This window comes from Betta splendens, chromosome 1 (genome assembly GCF_900634795.4).
Source record: "Betta splendens chromosome 1, fBetSpl5.4, whole genome shotgun sequence".
NCBI lineage: Eukaryota > Metazoa > Chordata > Actinopteri > Anabantiformes > Osphronemidae > Betta > Betta splendens.
Window position 1 is genome coordinate 10,569,744 of NC_040881.3, and position 18,130 is coordinate 10,587,873.

General features: G+C 39.5%; 4 protein-coding genes across 8 annotated transcripts; 1 reads left to right on the plus strand and 3 right to left on the minus strand.

Moving 5' to 3' along the window:
• Window positions 1-591: 591 nt before the first annotated feature.
• On the minus strand, window positions 592-3,511 carry rpl9 (ribosomal protein L9). Of its 2 annotated transcripts, XM_041070649.2 has the most exons (7): window positions 3,352-3,510; window positions 3,135-3,250; window positions 2,720-2,815; window positions 2,374-2,506; window positions 1,738-1,818; window positions 1,313-1,442; window positions 592-749 (listed from the first exon to the last, which is right to left on the minus strand). In XM_041070649.2, exons 1-6 carry the CDS (start codon window positions 3,395-3,397, stop codon window positions 1,336-1,338), a joined length of 579 nt encoding a protein of 192 aa, XP_040926583.1. In that variant the 5' UTR covers window positions 3,398-3,510; the 3' UTR covers window positions 592-749; window positions 1,313-1,335. The 2 variants fall into 2 exon arrangements, with proteins under 2 accessions (XP_040926583.1, XP_029008248.1); XM_029152415.3 differs by lacking the exon at window positions 1,313-1,442 and having other exon boundaries at window positions 3,352-3,511.
• On the plus strand, window positions 3,139-8,400 carry lias (lipoic acid synthetase). Its single transcript, XM_029152386.2, has 12 exons — window positions 3,139-3,277; window positions 4,413-4,556; window positions 4,849-5,024; window positions 5,422-5,515; window positions 5,708-5,788; window positions 6,033-6,189; window positions 6,417-6,474; window positions 6,563-6,691; window positions 6,942-7,087; window positions 7,207-7,277; window positions 7,355-7,466; window positions 7,545-8,400. The coding sequence occupies exons 1-12, from the start codon at window positions 3,275-3,277 to the stop codon at window positions 7,604-7,606; spliced, it is 1,233 nt and encodes a 410-aa protein (XP_029008219.1). The 5' UTR covers window positions 3,139-3,274; the 3' UTR covers window positions 7,607-8,400.
• On the minus strand, window positions 8,394-14,082 carry ugdh (UDP-glucose 6-dehydrogenase). 3 transcript variants are annotated; one of them, XM_055510888.1, is made up of 13 exons: window positions 14,024-14,082; window positions 13,718-13,783; window positions 11,550-11,711; window positions 11,038-11,139; window positions 10,744-10,944; window positions 10,477-10,674; window positions 10,223-10,370; window positions 10,031-10,125; window positions 9,820-9,950; window positions 9,442-9,581; window positions 9,196-9,287; window positions 8,987-9,097; window positions 8,394-8,910 (listed from the first exon to the last, which is right to left on the minus strand). In XM_055510888.1, exons 3-13 carry the CDS (start codon window positions 11,709-11,711, stop codon window positions 8,800-8,802), a joined length of 1,491 nt encoding a protein of 496 aa, XP_055366863.1. In that variant the 5' UTR covers window positions 13,718-13,783; window positions 14,024-14,082; the 3' UTR covers window positions 8,394-8,799. The 3 variants fall into 3 exon arrangements, with proteins under 3 accessions (XP_055366863.1, XP_029008215.1, XP_029008216.1); XM_029152382.3 differs by lacking the exons at window positions 13,718-13,783; window positions 14,024-14,082 and adding an exon at window positions 12,818-13,044; XM_029152383.3 differs by lacking the exons at window positions 13,718-13,783; window positions 14,024-14,082 and adding an exon at window positions 12,700-12,812.
• map9 (microtubule-associated protein 9) lies at window positions 13,892-17,980 on the minus strand. 2 transcript variants are annotated; one of them, XM_055510884.1, is made up of 13 exons: window positions 17,644-17,980; window positions 17,423-17,513; window positions 16,620-17,120; window positions 16,369-16,541; window positions 16,109-16,217; window positions 15,963-16,030; window positions 15,805-15,854; window positions 15,555-15,717; window positions 15,347-15,433; window positions 15,089-15,251; window positions 14,867-15,011; window positions 14,367-14,502; window positions 13,892-14,181 (listed from the first exon to the last, which is right to left on the minus strand). In XM_055510884.1, exons 1-13 carry the CDS (start codon window positions 17,713-17,715, stop codon window positions 14,062-14,064), a joined length of 1,878 nt encoding a protein of 625 aa, XP_055366859.1. In that variant the 5' UTR covers window positions 17,716-17,980; the 3' UTR covers window positions 13,892-14,061. The 2 variants fall into 2 exon arrangements, with proteins under 2 accessions (XP_055366859.1, XP_055366860.1); XM_055510885.1 differs by having other exon boundaries at window positions 16,668-17,120; window positions 17,644-17,979.
• Between the last annotated feature and the right edge of the window lie 150 nt (window positions 17,981-18,130).

Sequence of the window (18,130 nt, forward strand, 5' to 3'; positions counted from 1 at the left end):
AAACGGGATATCGCTCAACAAAACATGTGACATTAGTTTGTTTTTGTCTCGCTAGAAATTGTTTAAAATGGTCCTTCGTCATTTGTAGCATAGTGTCAAGTGTCATAGTAATAGTAAGAATTTTAATGCAACTAGCGCTAAGAATTAAAGCCATTCTTGCTCTTAAGAAAAATATTGCAAGGTGAAATATTAGAAATGTAAACGTGTTAAATGAAACTAGATAAACTATAATCGGATGCTGTCAAATCAAATCATGTCAAAAGTGGAATAGTTATGTACAGCACCAAACAGCTTTGCCAACTGCGTATAGCTCATAAAGACTTAAGAACTTGGACTTCTAAAAATCTAACATTTAACAATTGCAAACTCATCTGCAACCTGTGCCTACGCTGACTGTAGAAACAGGTTTTGCATTTGCCTCTGACTCATCAAATGTCTTGTGTGTATGTTGTCCTGTTACTGGTGATTTTGCAGGAGGCAAGAATCTAATCATGAACTGAAACTTCAATTAAAACCATTTCTAACCATGCTAAACAGCAGTGTATGACAAAGATAAACAACAATCACAAAAAAAGGGCAAAACACATTACATGGAAAAAAAATGGTGTTTTATTTTTCATAAGAGAACAATGTGAACATTTATTCGGCATCTGGCTCCACCACAGTTGTTTTCTCGCTGACGTAGATGCCGTCGAGAAACTTCCTGATGTCCTTCTTACGGACTGTGGTGGCCTGTTGGATCAATGCCGCTGCAAAGAAGCAAGCAACGAGTGAGAAATGATCACATGCAACACGTAGGAGGTTGAACTTAAGACAAAAGCTACATGACAGAGATTTAATTTATAAAAATAAAGTCAAAGATTTTAGAGGAGTGCTGCTGTTAAACGTTACTGTTGAGAACAGTTGAAGAAACAAAAATGGGGGGAAAGTACATGCAGAACAGAAAAATGGCTCACAGACAGTAGTCAGAGTTTAGAATGATTAATAATAGCATCAACAGAAATTACTAGTAAAGAAAAAACACTAGAAAATTCAAGTCTTCACAGAATTTTGTTTGTGTCTCGTGATAAGTTATAGCTCGTCAGTATCATGTTTCAAACATCCAAAATTCTTTTCAGCTTCTGACTGAATGTGTGGTCAGATGAATTAGTGCGATTCAAGACTAGCAGTGATGACATGGGTGACAAATGTGAAACAGCAGATCTCAGGAACGGCTAAAGACAAAATGCAAAAGCTCACAGTGAAGATGAAAAACATGCAAACAGAGGTTTCCTGTAAAAAAAACAGGGAGGCTTCGACGGCAATATCTAACCTCTACGAGTGGAGATGCAATGTTTACTGATCAGCTTCCACTACTGTTCCCTTCTCAGACACGTAAATACCATCCAAGAACTTTCTGATATCCTTATTTTTAACTGTGGTGGCCTGTTGGATCAGAGCAGCTGCAACAGAAAAGTTAGGGAGGTGACCGACACATCATTATAACATCACAGTAATCACAGGACAGATTTATTTTGGCTCCACGTTTTAGTTTATGAAATTTTGTTTGAACTGGTTAATTTAAGGCAATAGTGATGTGTTCAATATCTTTAAAAGAGGATCTCTGCCTTCAGCAAATGATAATTCACCAAGAACAGGGGTTGTGTTAAATTGGGTGCAAAGATACACTAATTCTTACCATTGCAAATGCGAAAAAACATTTCAGACATTTAAAAGCTGTAGAGTTAAAGGACGTACCAGAGTTTGACACCAGCTCAATGTCATTACCCTCCAACACCAGCTCATCCTTCTGGGCAGCAGAGACGGCACATGAAACGCCTGACAGAGGGAGATGAATATTAGACTATTCGAATTGGTGACACAGACAAGTGAACCTGACAACAGATCTAATTATTTCACAGGCAGTTATGGAGCTGAAACAGGAATTTCAACATTTAAGACACCCCCAAAATGGTCTGGATAAGCTAAATACACGCTATCGTCTGTCCATTACTATAGCAGCAACAACTTCACTGCTTGTTTGATGAGACGACAGGTAAATATTTCACATTCATACAATGTGTTTTGAAGTTCATCTACACTTAGTTTTAAAATTAAGCAGAATAATGAATACACAATATATTTGGTTATTTTTTAAAGTTAAGCAGAATAATGAATACACAATATGTTTGGTTATTTTATAGCTAAGCTGAACCAACAAACATGTACTATAATACGATATGGCTGCCTTACACAAGAGAAACAATAAGATTGATATTAGCCACCAACTAGCTGTCCATCATTCTTTAATACACAATCTTTTTCCACTTAAAGCTGCTACTCTTTCCAACATGACCTAGCTGCACAGCATCATCTTTTCAGGATTAGACTTACCATCCCTCATTCGGACACGGCGGATGTACTTCTCTCCCAGGAAGTTCCTGATCTCCACCAGAGTTCCACTCTCCTGAATGACAACGTTGATGGGGAAATGGGCATACACGGAGCGCATTTTGTACCGGAAACCCTGCAGTCAAAAACGAGACACACACACACACAGACACACACACACAGACACACACACACAGACACAGACACACACACCAGGACTGTCAAAGGCAAAATATTGTTCCCAGCAGCCATGCAATAATAACAAAACTGCTCGCACAGAAGTTATTACACCAAAGACAAAGGTTAAATTAGCCACATTGAAAATCGCAGACAACAACTCAAGTCTCACCAGAGTAACTCCCTTGATCATGTTCTGGACATGGCTGCAGATGGTGCGAACTGTGGCCAGCTCCTTCCTGTTACCCCACCATTTATCCACACGAAGCTGAAGAAAACAGCACCATTAGTTTGATCACTCCGCAAACTGCAATGCACCTAAAGCGTTTTAATTAGACCTTTGTTCAATAAGATTCAATAAGAAGAATAAGAAAAACAGATTGACTGTTTGCTTCACCAAACAAACTAAAAACAGGGTCACTGTCAAAAAGCTGTTACAACTGAGAATAGTTAAGAACTTCAATCCCCAAAGCTTTTTAAAGGCATTGGTCTACATTAAAATCTTACCTAAAAGCTCTGTGAGTGCCTGGTTAGAAGACTATAAGACACTAACAAATTAAATTCATTTTACTTTAGCAGGTTCCTACCTTCTTGTTTTTCTTGCCCAGCAGGCTGAGCTCCAGGTTGATGTGGTTAAACTCTCTGTGGAGTTTGCCACGGGGCCCCTTGACCACCACTGTACGCCCCTTCAACCGCACCTCGACTGGACAGTCACAAAAAGACACAAATGGTAAGACAATACGCACAAAGAGCAACACATGATAACCTCAGGACTACAATACTAGGTTTAGATCGGTTTCTCACCATTGCTGGGGATGTCGACAGTCTGACTGCTGAGAATGGTCTTCATTCTAAACAGAGACAGTTGTAATTATTTGTTAAGCATGTCTGCGTACAGCTACGTGACTGTTCGTGGCGTGTGGTTTATAAACTACAGTTGAGGAGTGTAACTACGATTGGAGCAGCACGTTGTACTGTAATAAATGCACACGGTTGGTTGTCTGGTGTTTTGACCGGTTTCAAAGTAAAATACGTCCATTGTGGCGATCTTAAGCTGCGTTATCTCCCAGTTAGCATTGGCGCTAACAGAACGCTACATTACTGTTCACATCTAAACAGTAAGATTTGTCCAATGACTTTGTGTTAGTACCAACTGCAACCACACATCATAAACTTTTCGAAACGTTTTCAACCCGTTGCGGCCTTTAGAGACGGAGCTGCAACGTCAGGCCACACAGGCTAGGATCAGTGGACAAACAAACGTTTATATCGACTAACTAACTCAAATTAGGACCAAAATATAACATATGTTTTAAAACCCGAGACTGTCTGCACAAGACAGTCAATCGTCAAACCCAAAAAATGATTAAACGCCATAGATGGTGTTAGATAAATCCCAAGAAGTATTTTTCTACTATCCTCACCTCGCCGGTAGCAGAGGAAAGGAGGAAGGAAGGACGTCACGACGTTGTTGTACTGTACGTGCCTTACGTCATCAGGCATTGGAGACGATTGCTGATATTGTTTTAGCCCAACCAACAAACTGTTAAATGTAAATTTCAAAGTTTAACGTAACATACATGTAGCCAAAATTTTTTTCGCGGCAAGACTGTTTTATGTTGTAGCTCTTAGCTAAATTGGTTTTCATTTAGAGCTGATGCGTTCAGGTTATATCGTAAAGACTGCCACTCGTGCAACTAAACCTTCACGTCGACCTTATCGAATATATGTTAAAAATTGACAGTTGTTAACCTGTACAAATGTCAGTAAACAGGTGACGCCAGGAACCTTAAGTCACTTTCTATTTCAGTGTTACTGCATTAAAATAGAAAAACTGCATACATCTTCATTCTGCCGATCTTTAGAATGCATCGTCAGACCAAAGCAGCCGCTTGCCGAATGACAATCTTCCGATGGTCAAAGTCATGGCGCTGCTCAAACACAGTTGTGGTTTTACCGGTCGTTTTTCTACAAACCACATGCAGATGACTCCCAGAGGAATACCGAGTGTGAGTATTTCCCTTAAGTGCTCGGATAGTATCCAGCTAATACACTAAATAGTACAGATTAACTGTACGATAGACTGTTCATCATTGCCGCTTATAAGTAATTGCTGTTGAATCTAGTCAGGGGCCTGGAAGTACAAACTGTACTTCAAGGCCAGTACTTCAAGGTAACGCAACTATAGTTACAGTAAGACTTTCATACCGTTATATATGGAGACCCGTAAATGCTGTGAACACCACCAGGGTGTGTGACTGTGTAGACAGACTCATTACAGCATCAGTTCTCTCACTTCAGGTATACAGCAGGAGTCTGACAACAGTGGCCAAATCCTCCACAGACCAGGATGGTGAAAAGAAGACGTTTCTAAGCCACGATGGGCCTGATCTGCAAGACTTTATTTCTGGCGAGCTGTCAGAGAAAAGCAAGTGGGCAGAGTACAGAGGCAACCTGAAGAGACAGAAGGGAGAGAGGTAAGTTACTCCACAGCTGTAGCTAACAGATGTGTGACAGTGTATGGTTTCAGACTCACCAGGTTCAACAACTCTTATGCTTGAAGTATTATACGGTTTAAACCTGAGACAAATCATTCATCCTATAAGGCAGAGGTGTCAAACTGATGCCATCGAGGACCACTGCCCTGCTGGTTTTCCATCTCACTCTGCCCCAGCTCCTACTGATTACCATGACCAGGTGTGTTGAGTCAATGACAAGCTGGAAAAGCCAACTGACACATCTGATCAAGGTAATCAGCAAAGACAGTTGGAAAACCAGCAGGGACAGTGGCCCCCGAGGACCAGAGCTTGACACATGAGCTATAAGGCCACTCGTGCATATTTAGTGACTGGATCTGCTGCTGTGTTACATTAGGCTGCGACTTCCTCCGTGGCTAAAGACAGAGATCCCCATTGGAAAGAACTACAACAGACTGAAGAACACACTGAGAGACCTAAACCTGCACACAGTAAGTTTTGTGTCTAGTAATTGTGTACACAGTTTTTTCAGACATCTCTGGTCCAGTTTCCCCCCTGAGCCTAAGAACTATTACATAAAAAGCACTGCTGAAATAAGTGACTTTTGGAAAAATGCTTTATTTAGAATTTGGTAAATGTTGTCTGTTCTAGTGCATGTGACGATGTATATCTGTGTTTGTCAGGTGTGTGAGGAGGCCAGGTGCCCAAACATCGGTGAATGCTGGGGAGGAGGAGAGTATGCCACAGCCACAGCCACCATCATGGTAAGTGTCATGTCAGAACGTGTGTCTGTGGTGCAGTGGATGCAACAGTAACGCTGCACAGATTAGTGCATAGTAAAGGTTCATGTAATAGAAAACAGCAGTTTAATATCATACATAGTACACCAGCACCAGTCTATACAATCTATTAATGCAATTTTGTACCAGTTAATTAAATAACTGTTAACATTTAAACCAATGAAATGTTGACTGGCTTCAGCTTTGTGTGTTTTTGTTTGGTTTATAGCTGATGGGAGACACATGTACACGCGGATGCAGGTTTTGCTCTGTAAAGACAGCTCGTCAGCCACCACCTCTGGACCCTGACGAGCCTTACAATACAGCCAAGGCCATCGCTGCCTGGGGGCTGGACTATGTGGTTCTCACCTCAGTTGACAGAGATGGTACTAACATTGTACTTTAGCGTGTTTACGTAATGCTTCATCATCATAGTATGTCAATCTCTTCCATGTAGACATAAAGGAAAGAGTGACTTGTCAGAGTCTGAATTAGCTCTTACCTCTTACCTCCTGATGGAGGAGCCTTTCCTGTATTTAACAGGCCTGACTAATAAGACAACAAGGTTTTTAAACTTTTATGTTGTTACTAACAGTAACTTCTTTTTGTTCAGATATTGCTGACGGAGGAGCTGAGCACATTGCTAAGACAGTTTTCAACCTGAAGGAAATGTAAATATGAATCTTTTTTTGAGCTATTAGGTGTTTCTTTGTATTAAGCAAAAGAAAATAAAGATTCTGCATCATTATTTTCTTGTAGGAACTCCCACATCCTGATTGAATGTCTGACCCCTGATTTTCGTGGCGACCTGGCAGCAGTCGAGAAGGTCGTGGTGTCAGGGCTGGATGTGTACGCCCATAACGTGGAGACAGTCCGTGAACACCAAAGGTATGTAGATGTGACATTACTTAAAAAATAAAAGGGGTATTAGTGGTGCTGGTTACAGCTCTGCCACAAGAGGGTAGTCAGTCAGAGGGAGGGATGATAAGCAGTACACACGGTGACCAGCAGGTTGTAGACAAAAGCTGAGTCTCTGCTGTCCAAGAAGCAGTGGACAAGTGGAAACATGGAGAAAAACAAACTCTTTTTAATAGTTTGTATTTTATTAAGCTTCTTTTTTCGGTCTGTCTGTTTCTAGGCGTGTGCGAGATGCCAGAGCAAACTTTGACCAATCGCTGAGTGTTCTGAAACACGTGAAAACGATTAAACCCTCTGTGCTCACCAAGACGTCCCTCATGCTGGGTCTGGGGGAGACCGACCAGCAGATAATGAACACTCTGTCAGGTGTGCACACACTCAAACACACCACGCCTTCTACTCCCCTCTCTATGGCTGCTTATTCACGAGCATTTCATAGTCAGTATAGCCATTTCCTGATAACACTGTTGCGATGATGTTGGCAGAGCTGAGAGAAGCAGGAGTGGACTGTCTAACGCTTGGCCAGTACATGCAGCCAACTAAACGCCACCTGAAGGTAAACCCATTACACTCCCTGCAGTTCCTACAGTTGATAAATTGATGAACTATTTCAAAGTGCGTGTTTGGGTTCAGGTGGAGGAATACGTCACCCCTGAGCAGTTCGCTCATTGGGAGAAAGTTGGAAATGATATGGGCTTCATTTACACAGCCAGCGGGCCACTGGTGCGGTCTTCATACAAAGCAGGTGAGACATAGACACTTAACACACATAATAACAGCCGAGGAACCCAAGGGCTTGAAACGTTTTCTTCCTTCTTCCCAGGTGAGTTCTTCTTAAAAAATCTGCTGAAGAAGAGAAAAGCAGACGCCACTACAGCAGACTGAAGAGCTTCAACGAACTGTCTCTTATCTCCTGACGGTCGTGCAGTTCAGAAGTGCAGTGTCGTGAGCTGTTCTGTAGCCTACAGTGTGGATCCATATAGCACAGGAACCACCGATAATATAAAGACTAATTAGCATTTGTATTATTTCCAACCAGGAGGGCAGACTATAAAATGAGGCTACAGGAGCGAGTAATTCACCAAGACGATCACTAACGCTCAGTGCACATTTAATCAGGATGAGTTTAAGGCCTAAAGGAGCAGCACATAACTTGCTGGGAAAAAAATGCATCCTGGCGTAGCTGTGATTTACGTTTTCTGTAAAAGAATTCAGTGAGGTCAATCCGCTCAGGGGCTGCACACAGCACTGAGGAGTTGGTAAACAGCAAACTCCGTTTATAAGCACTTCAACAGACACTTTTCAGTTCAGAGTTAATTTTAAAAAGTTGGAAATTCTTTTGGGACTTAACACAGTAACGAGGCAACATTGGAACAAACCAAATCTTTGACAAGGAAAAAAAATTCTATTGAAAATATTTGAAAAAGTGCAAATGTTTTGGACGTTGAAATCAGTATAAATGAAATATGGATTCTCTACCTATATTTGGTAACAATCTGGAGACATACTGTTTCAACATTCAGCACTAATAAAATAAATAAAGTGACATGAATTGCACTTGCTTAATATTTGGACAAAGCTAAAATGTCCAATTATATGTAAGGAATAAAAAATTCAGTCCATGTCTTACTAATTAAATATGTCGTTTTGTTTCAATGAAATAAAAACCAAATTATGAACACATTGCATTTTATTGCATTGGTCCTAGTAATGAGCTGTCACTCAAAGTAGACATACATCAACAATGAGGATCAATAAAAAACATTATAAAAATATTTTAATTTTTGCAATTTTGCTGCAGCACTTGATAATGGGTAAATACTGTAAGAAAGTATACTCAGTAAATAGGACATATCACTGCATAATACATGTTTGGTTGCTGATTGCACTGTATCATGAAATGGAAGTAGAACATTGATAATATCCCCATCTGGAATGATTTACCACTTAACATCTGCAGGGAAGCAACTACTCACACTGTTTGGCCTTTCTGATTGTTAAACGTGCACCAACAACAGAGGTGAATGACATGCTTGACCATTAGCAGAGGGGAATGTGTTTGTATGTATGGGTGAGTTTCAGACTTTGGGTTTCTTTGTGGGAGGTTCAATGGCAGTGATGCGAGAACAACCAGCTGCTGGGGCGTAGGGGATCCTTGTAGAGATCACTTTCTTACCAATGGTCTCAATCTGCAAATGAAGGTGTTACCTGTCAGCTCATCAGTTTACATTTTGTCATGGGTATAGTGCCTTTTTACTTGCTCACCTGGAAGCCGATGTTCTGTAGATCAGAGTGGAGGTGGTCCAACACCCTGCGGCCATCAAATATAAAGGCTGGTTTCAGCATCTTCTTGTAGATTTTCTCATAGTCCAGTTCCTTTGGTGAAAGTCAAGTGGTGTGAGTTTAATATCTAGACTGTAAAATTCAAAATCAAACAGATTAGAAAATGGTAGGTATAAAAGTATGAAACTGACCTTAAACATATCCCACTCAGTGCAGATGACTAAGGCATGAGCACTCTGGCAGGCTTCATATGGGTCTGAGGTCACAGTCACCAGCTCTGAAACTGTGAGAGAAAAGGGAAAAACCTAGTCATCAATATATATATAACCAATATATAACCAGTGTTTGTTAGTACAAAAATTATATAAAATAAAATGTGCTTATGTAATTGTCTAGAAATGCATTGTAATACACATGCATTCTAATACAGTACACACCTCTTTCTGGGTTGTCTTCTGAGATGCTGGGCTGGGACAGGTCATGTATGATCTGTTCTTTAAGGACTTTGGGGTCATAGATGAACAGCTTGGCTCCTTCATCCAACAGATACTTTGATATGTAAATGCTGGATGACTCCCTGGAGTTACGACACAAACACTCTAGTAAATGTGAGCCTGATTGAGGGGAGAGTCCACCACATTATTTGTACAGACTGAAGTGTGATTAACAGTGACTCTGCATATTCCTTAGTGAACAAAGGTTGCACGATAAATGACTGAAGCGCTGGCGCCTTTTCAGCTTTACGATTTGCGTAGAGAGGTCATCTGTGAGGGTGCCAGATGGGATTGCAAAGAAAAACAAAAACACAGACTAACCTGGTGTCACCTGTATCTTTCTTGAAGGAGAAGCCCAGCAGCGCAATCTTTTTACCAGTAACAGTATTGAAGAGACAATCAATAATCCTGCATGCAAACCGCCGTCTTTGGTACTCATTCATGTCTATGACCTGAGGGAACCCAAAACAATATCATTAAAAGATGGCTCTTGACCTTCACAAAAACAATGCTTAGAAACAATGTGTCTTACCTGCTGCCAGTAGGAAGCCACCTCTGGTAAGTTGAGGGCCTCGCAGAGATACACCAGATTCAGTACATCCTTCTGAAAACAGCTTCCACCAAAACCTGACCAGAATGAGGCAGATGCAAAAATTGTCAATGATAGTTTTAAAATTAAAAAAATAATAATTTCAAGCATCCTATCCTCTAATATGTTGCTTACCTATGCTGGCTTTAAGAAACTTGCTGCCTATTCTCTGATCCATGCCAATCGCCTTGGCAACCTCCTCCACATCAGCCCCAGTGGCCTCACAAAGAGCACTGATACTGTTGATGCTGCTGATTCGCTGTGCCAGGAATGCATTGGCTGCCTACGCACAATAAAAATGCCAAAGTAAGTTATCAAAATTAGGCACTGTTCATTCTTGTGAATTTTTGACATTAATGGAAACAAATACAAATTATCTGTATCCTCACCAGTTTGGACAGCTCAGATGACCACGTGTTGGTGGTTATGATTCGTTCTTTGGGGACCCAGTGTTCATAGATAGCACAAAGGGCTCTGATTGCCCTTTGACCTTCAGCTGTTTCATCTCCACCAATCAGGACACGGTCTGGCACCTTCAAATCCCGCACCGCTGTACCTTCCGCAAGGAACTCTGGGTTGGACAGCACCTAAGAACCAGTAACATCTTAGTAATATGTCCAAAAACATTTCAGAGGTTATCACATGTTAATACACACTTGTAGGTTGAGGCTGGGTTTGGTGTTGGCATCAAATATCCGTCGAATGCTTTCAGCAGCACGAACTGGGACTGTGCTCTTCTCTGTGACGATTTTGTAGCCATCAGACATCTCCACAATCCGCCGAGCACAGGCTTCAATGAATTTGAGGTCAGCTGCACGACCCTTTCCCATCCCATAGGTCTTGGTTGGAGTATTCACCTGAACATGGTGTTAAAAATGTTATTTTACCTCTTAATCTGGTCAGAACAAATAAATTGTTATTTTGTATGAAAGATGAACTGAAGCACTCACAGAAATAAAGACCAGGTCAGCTTCCCTGATGGCGGAGTCTATGTCTGTAGAGAAAAACAAATTTTTCCCTCTGCATGATTCAACCACCTCCTTCAGACCCGGCTAAAGTAGGAGGAAGTGGGAAAATAAGATAAAGAGAGTGAATGCGTAAGAAAAATCTGAGCACAATCAGTTACAGATGTAATATAAGCTCACAAAGTCTGGTCAGTAACTGCTTATTCATGATGATGTAATTCCCTGTGGTGGTTGTTGACGTAGAGAAGTTGTGAAATAGTCTGGAACTAATTTGTTCATGTAGCGCAAGTTTCAGGTTGTTCTAAAACAGTAACCAGACAGTTGCTAAGCAACATATAGTTTTTTTCTATATTTATGAAAAAACTGACAGTTTTTCAGCAGTAGAAGAAGTAGTAGAAGCTTGTATGATACATAACTTCTGCTAATAATATATAACGCCAATGAAAGACAAGATTATTTCAGCCAAATTTATTTGAATAGTAATACCAAAAAGACACCTCATATATGGGCAGAGTCTGCGAGTTCCAGGCTTTAATACGGGACTCATTCACATCCACGACAGTCACTGTGACCTCTGGACACATCTGGGCAATTACGCTGCATGTTGGGCCTCCTACGTATCCAGCACCAATACAACAGATCTTTTTTATCTGAAACATCTGTAATATAAACACATTGAAAATTGATTATAGACACAAATGCTTAAGTATGATGAAATAAAAAACTTTCACTGGTTACCAAAACTTCCATCCATCCAGCTCATTGGATCTTGGATGTTAGAAGGACATTGACTTTATTTTATTTTTAATTTTTTCATACACATAAAAGTCCCACCGTGACTTCCAAGACATGTGATGCTTTAAGTTATAAATTATTTATTTTGACCATTTATCAACTCATTCACGTTACAGTAGTATCAACAAAAGAAAAAACAAATTTTGTGAAACTGAAACTACAAGTTAATCTTTCATACCAATCGAATAATTTCAGCCTTTTGTTTACTGCCACCAAAATCTCTCTGATGAATTGTTTCTATTTTAAAGACTGCTACTCAAATCATTCCCACAATTCACTTGCCAAGAATTTACAGTTTGCTAAGTAACCAGCAGCTGAATTGATCATCATCATCATCATTTTGGTTCAATTTCATGCAAAACGCCAAACAAACAGGATAAACCCTCCATTTATAAAGATCCTGTGTTGTAAAACGTGTAATTGCGTATTTTCTGGAGCATTGTAGGTCAGAGAAATCACCCAGACCACACAAAGCTGTAAACGCCCCTGACAAATCACTGACTGTGAGCATAAGGTAGGGTGCAGTGATTTTTCCATTCATTTGTCCACTCATGTCACTGCGCTGGCGAGTTTCTCAACTTTCTAAATGTTAACTTGAACATGATGAGCTAGTTCTGCTTCAGCAGAACACGTTTACCGTCCTAGTTAAGGCTTTGGAAACAGACATCGCTTGTCTGTTTCACTCATCGCTTGATAGAAAATAAAGAGCCTTTTCATTGCAACTCAGCCACGTCAAACAGATGATGAAAAAAACCCTACCTTTTACCTTTGGGCTAGTTCGTGCTAGCTGTGCTAATGGGTAAGTGGAATACAGTTTTATACACTTGAAGGATCATAATTAAGCCATGTCACCTTCTTTTCCTTTAGGTTGAGTGATGAACTCTAGCCAAGAACCCAATGAATGAGCGCTTGTGTGGAAGCGGTTAGCTAGCTAGCTAGCAACCGTTAGCCGCCGTTACCGTTACGTTACCTTTGCCAACTCGACACTCGGAGAACTTCTAGAGTGCGCAGATTATCTCTCAGCTCCCCTCAACGCGTGTAGTGGAGACAAAAGTCGAACCAAGGGCCACTGTTCCGACAAACGACGGCTGTCTCTAACACCACCACGGCTGCGCTCACAACTTTTATTTAAAGCACCACCTTCACATAAACTGAAGTACTTTCATCAAGGGGCGGCCTGTTAATAGATACTTCCGGTGTGGTCCCATCACAGTAAAAACGAGTGTACTTCATTCATTCATTCATTCATTCGTGTTTTTATGTATTTATCCATGAATGACACTTCAACAAAAATATCACCTCAACATTTATATATTGGCTTTAAAGATGACTAAATATGCACCTTTTGATGGTGGTGATGATGAATGACACAACATGCTACAGAATTTTTAACAGATATGAAACAAACTGAATACATTTGTTGGGACACTGGGAAGTTTCCTCACCTCAATACACCTCTACATTATCAAGAATGGGATGTTTCGTATGAGCAGGCTTCTCATGAAGACTCACTGTTCATTTCTGTGTGTGTGTGTGTGTGTGTGTTACGTGTGTGTTAAGAGTTAAGCCTGGGTTGTAGAGTGTGGCATATTCCCCAGCGCTGTGGGAAGGTCTTTTCTTAAATGAAAGAGTAGGACCAGAGATAATAGCAGGCTATAAAACCCCTAACAACCCTTATTTATGATGTCACTTTGGATTCATCTTGTGCAGGTCATAAATTCAAATGGGTTCTCTTACAAAACCTTTTAGAACTTGAAAGAGTTCCTGTCTCACTCTAATGAAAACATTACTATTTTGTTACTATTGTGGGTTTTTCTCTTTTACCAGAATGATACCAATAATCCTGTTCATGTGTGTAATACACTGATACCTCTACTGTAGGTGAGAGGTTACAGTCTGCTGGTGGCCTTTGGAATGATCACCTTCTGCTCAGCTTCTGTATTTTGATTTAGTTGGGGTTAAAAAACAGATGTTAGTTGTCTGAAAAAGATTATTGCACTGAGTAATACCGGTACACAATAGACAAACATAGACATATAATGGGTTCAGTTATTGCCAAACTGTTTTTTATAGTTGAATCGTACCATCAAATGTCAAAAACATACTGTAAATGTCTATTTAAAAATCTTTAAAATGCATACTTACTAATGAATTACATAGAAAAAGGTGGCCTAACCTTATTATTATAAAGGAATCATTTGGTGTTATTTCTAATTATTTCCCATGGGGTATTGTTTTATTAGGGGGGCTCCATGGTGGAGGTGGACTGTCCTGAAGAATTTCATGTATTCGTCTTTCTTCTTTCTCTCTCTTCTTTTCAAGATCCTTTCTTACCTTTTGAAAAAATAAAACAATTATCAAAACTGCTATGTGCACATTATTAATATAATACTGGTCAAGTGTCTGCACTTTGTGCTGATAATGATTGATCTGTGAAACCATCTCTGAACGAATAAGTAAATAGCAGTATTTTATTATTTCATTCTCAGGTGTATGACCTGTAAACTAGTTCAACTTACCAGCCAGTTTTCATACATGTCCAACGCCATTTTGTCTCTCTCTTCTTTCATGTACCGTTCCTCCTCTGTTTTGTTCTTGATTTCTTTGCGCTCCATTGTGATTTTCTTATGGATAACATCTTTTTTCTTATCACACCTTCACCATTTATATAAAAAGGTAGAAACACAGTAGAATAAAGACCTGGTCTATTTACTGATAAAGTTTATAATAGATTGCATTTAGCGCTATCTGGTGGCTGATTATCTCAACCATAACATACAAACTGTTACAGGTGACCTGTCATTTAAGCATCTTTTTGATATATTTATTCATTATTATACAAATACACACTAATAAACAATAAATAAATAAACAAGTAATTTGTGCATCTAATGAGAGGAATCTGTAAAGTTCAGATAGGCAACAGCCTTTTGTTACAGTGACATCACGCATGAACAAGGCATGCTTTTTATCTTATAAAAGACAAGAGACAAAATATAAATAAGGGTTTTACACTCACCAGTCAGAAAAGGCATATTTGCTCTCTCGCTTTCTTTCTTCCTCAGTTTCTTGTGTTTTCAGCTTACGTCTATTTTCAGATTCTTTCTGTTTTCTGTACTTGTCTTTAAGAAGCTGATCATGCTCATGTTTCCATTTTTCAAACACCTATAATGATAATAAAAAAACACATATTAAGCTGCGCACACATTTTTTAGAATAATTCTAGTAAATTTATTACATCCCTGTTTAGCTGATTGCTTTTTTTCTTCTTTCTCCTCAATGGCTTTTTGCTCTTTTCTGATTATTACTTCTTTTTCTTTGGCTTTTGCCTTCAGAGTTTCTGTTTTCTTTTCTTTCCAAGCTGCATATGATGCAATAGCATCTTCCTTTTTAGCCTCTTGATCCTATTATTGGAAAGAAGGTGATCAGTATGCATATATTTAAATGACCAAGTGGCTGTTTTAATCTATTCAACATGGTATGGTCTGTGAATTATTACCCTTTTCTTCTTTTCTTTTAGCATTTCTTCCTTCTTCTTTTGTTGCCTGTTCTCTTTTACAATTTCATTTTTCTTTTTAAGCCATTCCTGTATGGAGCACATGTTACTTAATATTTGAAAATTAATTGTGTACAAAACACATGCACATTGTTTTTGCCCAAAAGCTGTAACTGTCCTCCACGGGATTCAACACAACATAGGCACTGACCTGATAAACAGCAGCTCGGAGTGATTGTACTGTCTGAAGCTGAGAGTCTTGTAGTGACAGATTACAGTCCAAAATTTTAAGACTTCCCAAATATTTTGATTCCACATCTCTGGAGAACACACTTTGAGATCTCTGACTGGTCTTAGATTGACAACTCGAACTCCTGGTTAAAATTGAATAATGACAAAAAATGTCATTCAACCTATTTTATATTTTCTGCCACAAGGTTCTATGGGTACTGTTTACCTACCTGATATCAAATGACTTCTGCCGAACAGCCGAATTTTCTGAATTGTTATCCTTAATAAAGACAATAATCATATTTCATGAAACTAAAAACTGTGGGGCAGAGTGTATCCTACACAAGGGACGTTTAACAGGTAAAGTGCATGATAAACAATGTCTTACATTAAATTCTTCAAACGATGTAGAGTACCTGGCCACTTTCTCTCTGCTCTCATCAGAAATACAGTCATCTGAATTCGTACATTAAATATCAAGTTAGTTTATTAAAATAAAATTTTAAAACAGTAAACAATTTGTGTTGAACAAACCTCTGGATCCAGAATCAACAGTGGAGTTGGTAAACACCTGTGACTGCTCACTCTTACTTGTGGAGGATTTGTTAAGGCTGTAAGAATCCGCATATTCTTCTTCTGCACACTAAAATACAACAAATAACAAAGGTTGGCTCCATTTAGCATTTAAACAGTTATGGCAAGGATAAAGTGGTTGAAGATGAATGAGTTAGCAAGTGAGTGAGTGAAAACAAAATATAAGCATTTAGACCCATATATGAATGGAAGCCCCTTACAGTAATGCTACTGGATGTATCATCTGTTAAATGGGGAATGGATGCAGGGGAAGTCTGCGGCTTGCTGTAATCCTGGAATTCAGATTCTTCAGCCAGCGTCTCAGGGGCATGAAGTCCAAAAGTTCTTTGTCTTGGTTTGGGTCTGGGTGGCTCTTTCTCCAGATCATCTAAATCTAAATAATAATATAATAATAATAACACACATTTAAAATCTACACTGATGAAGGCATATATTTATTGGTTCTTATCACCTGAACATGTGACCTTTGTGTCCTGTAGATAAATTGGTGTAAACAGACCTACTGAAGACAGGTGCTTGGTCTCAGCTGCTGATGGATGTGATAATTCAGGACCCGGAGTTTCTGTTAGACTGCTGTCAGATGGTAATGGCAAAGGCATGTCCGTTAGTGTGCCGTCTGATGTTTGGCGAGACACAGATTTAGAGGCGCTATCTTCTGTGATCTGAGAGTCAGCAGAATTCAACAGTGTAGTTTTTTCAGAAGCTGAGTTTTTGTAACTGTTGTTTCTACTGAAGGAGTTGTCCAGTGGATCATTTCCATGTGACTCGGGTGTAGTTGTGTCTTCAGACGGAGATCTGGTCCTTTGACTTTTTAGGAAAGAAACCTTTTTTGTTCTTCCAGGTGTGCTTGCATCATCAGAAATGTCAAAGTCATTGATTGTGCCTTTACTCCTCCCAGCTTTAAATGCCTCTGTTCGCTTTTTCCTTGATTTGAGGAGTTCTTTCAAAAACTCTGTAAATTATAACATTTAGTAAATGAATCAAATTGACAATTAATCAATGACAAGAGTAACAATGGTAATTATCACAGTTAAGATGACTGTAGCTCTATGATTACATTAAGCTGCTTACATGTATTTTCATTCTGATACTCCATGTTGTTATTGTATTATACTGGCAAATTCTGAATAAATAACATCAATTGCTTGTTACTTTATTCAAGATTATTTTTCCGCTGTACTCCGCATTTCTGTTCCTATTTGTATGATTCATTTTTTGTGACTCAGCTTTAATGACTCATGCCGCTGCTCTTACCATCTTCATCTTCATTCAACTCATCAGAGTAGGAGTTGTGGCCCGTTTTCGTCTTGCCTGCTCTGGCAGAGACAGCAGCTTGAAGTTCATCCTACAAGACATGACTTCAGTTTACCACGAGAGCTGCTTCATGAGAGGGTTCAGATTGTTACAGTAACTGACAACACACTCGCTTTTTTTCTTTGCAGCTAGAGTGAGTCAGCGTACAATAAGGTGTTTACCTGAAATGTGGTTCGCTTCGATGTTTTGGGGCTTTTCGCGTAAGCTAGTGTCCTGAAGTCCGAGCTCGTCATCGTTAAAACCTCGAAGACTCGCCTTTGATTACGTTCATCTGCATTAGCATGCTAGCTAATGTTTGCCAAGTTCACTATAGCAGTAGCGATTGTCCTCTGAGCTTCGGATTCAACCACATATTATTACACAAAGTTCCCACATAGCGCTCATTTTTGGCCAAGTACACATAAACAGCAACTAACTATACGCACACAGTCGCTTCAGGGAGCTAACGGCTAATGGACTTGTTGACGGTAACCCAGGGAAACCCGCGTCAACTGTGCGCATGCGCAAATGACTGAACGCTTGACTAAAACATTTGTACATTTCATTTGCACTGAATTTGAAAACACAATTTCCTTTTTTGTATTGGAAAACAAGACTTAATACTTTTATTAAAATTATATTAAACCCAAAGAGATATTGATGTTGTTC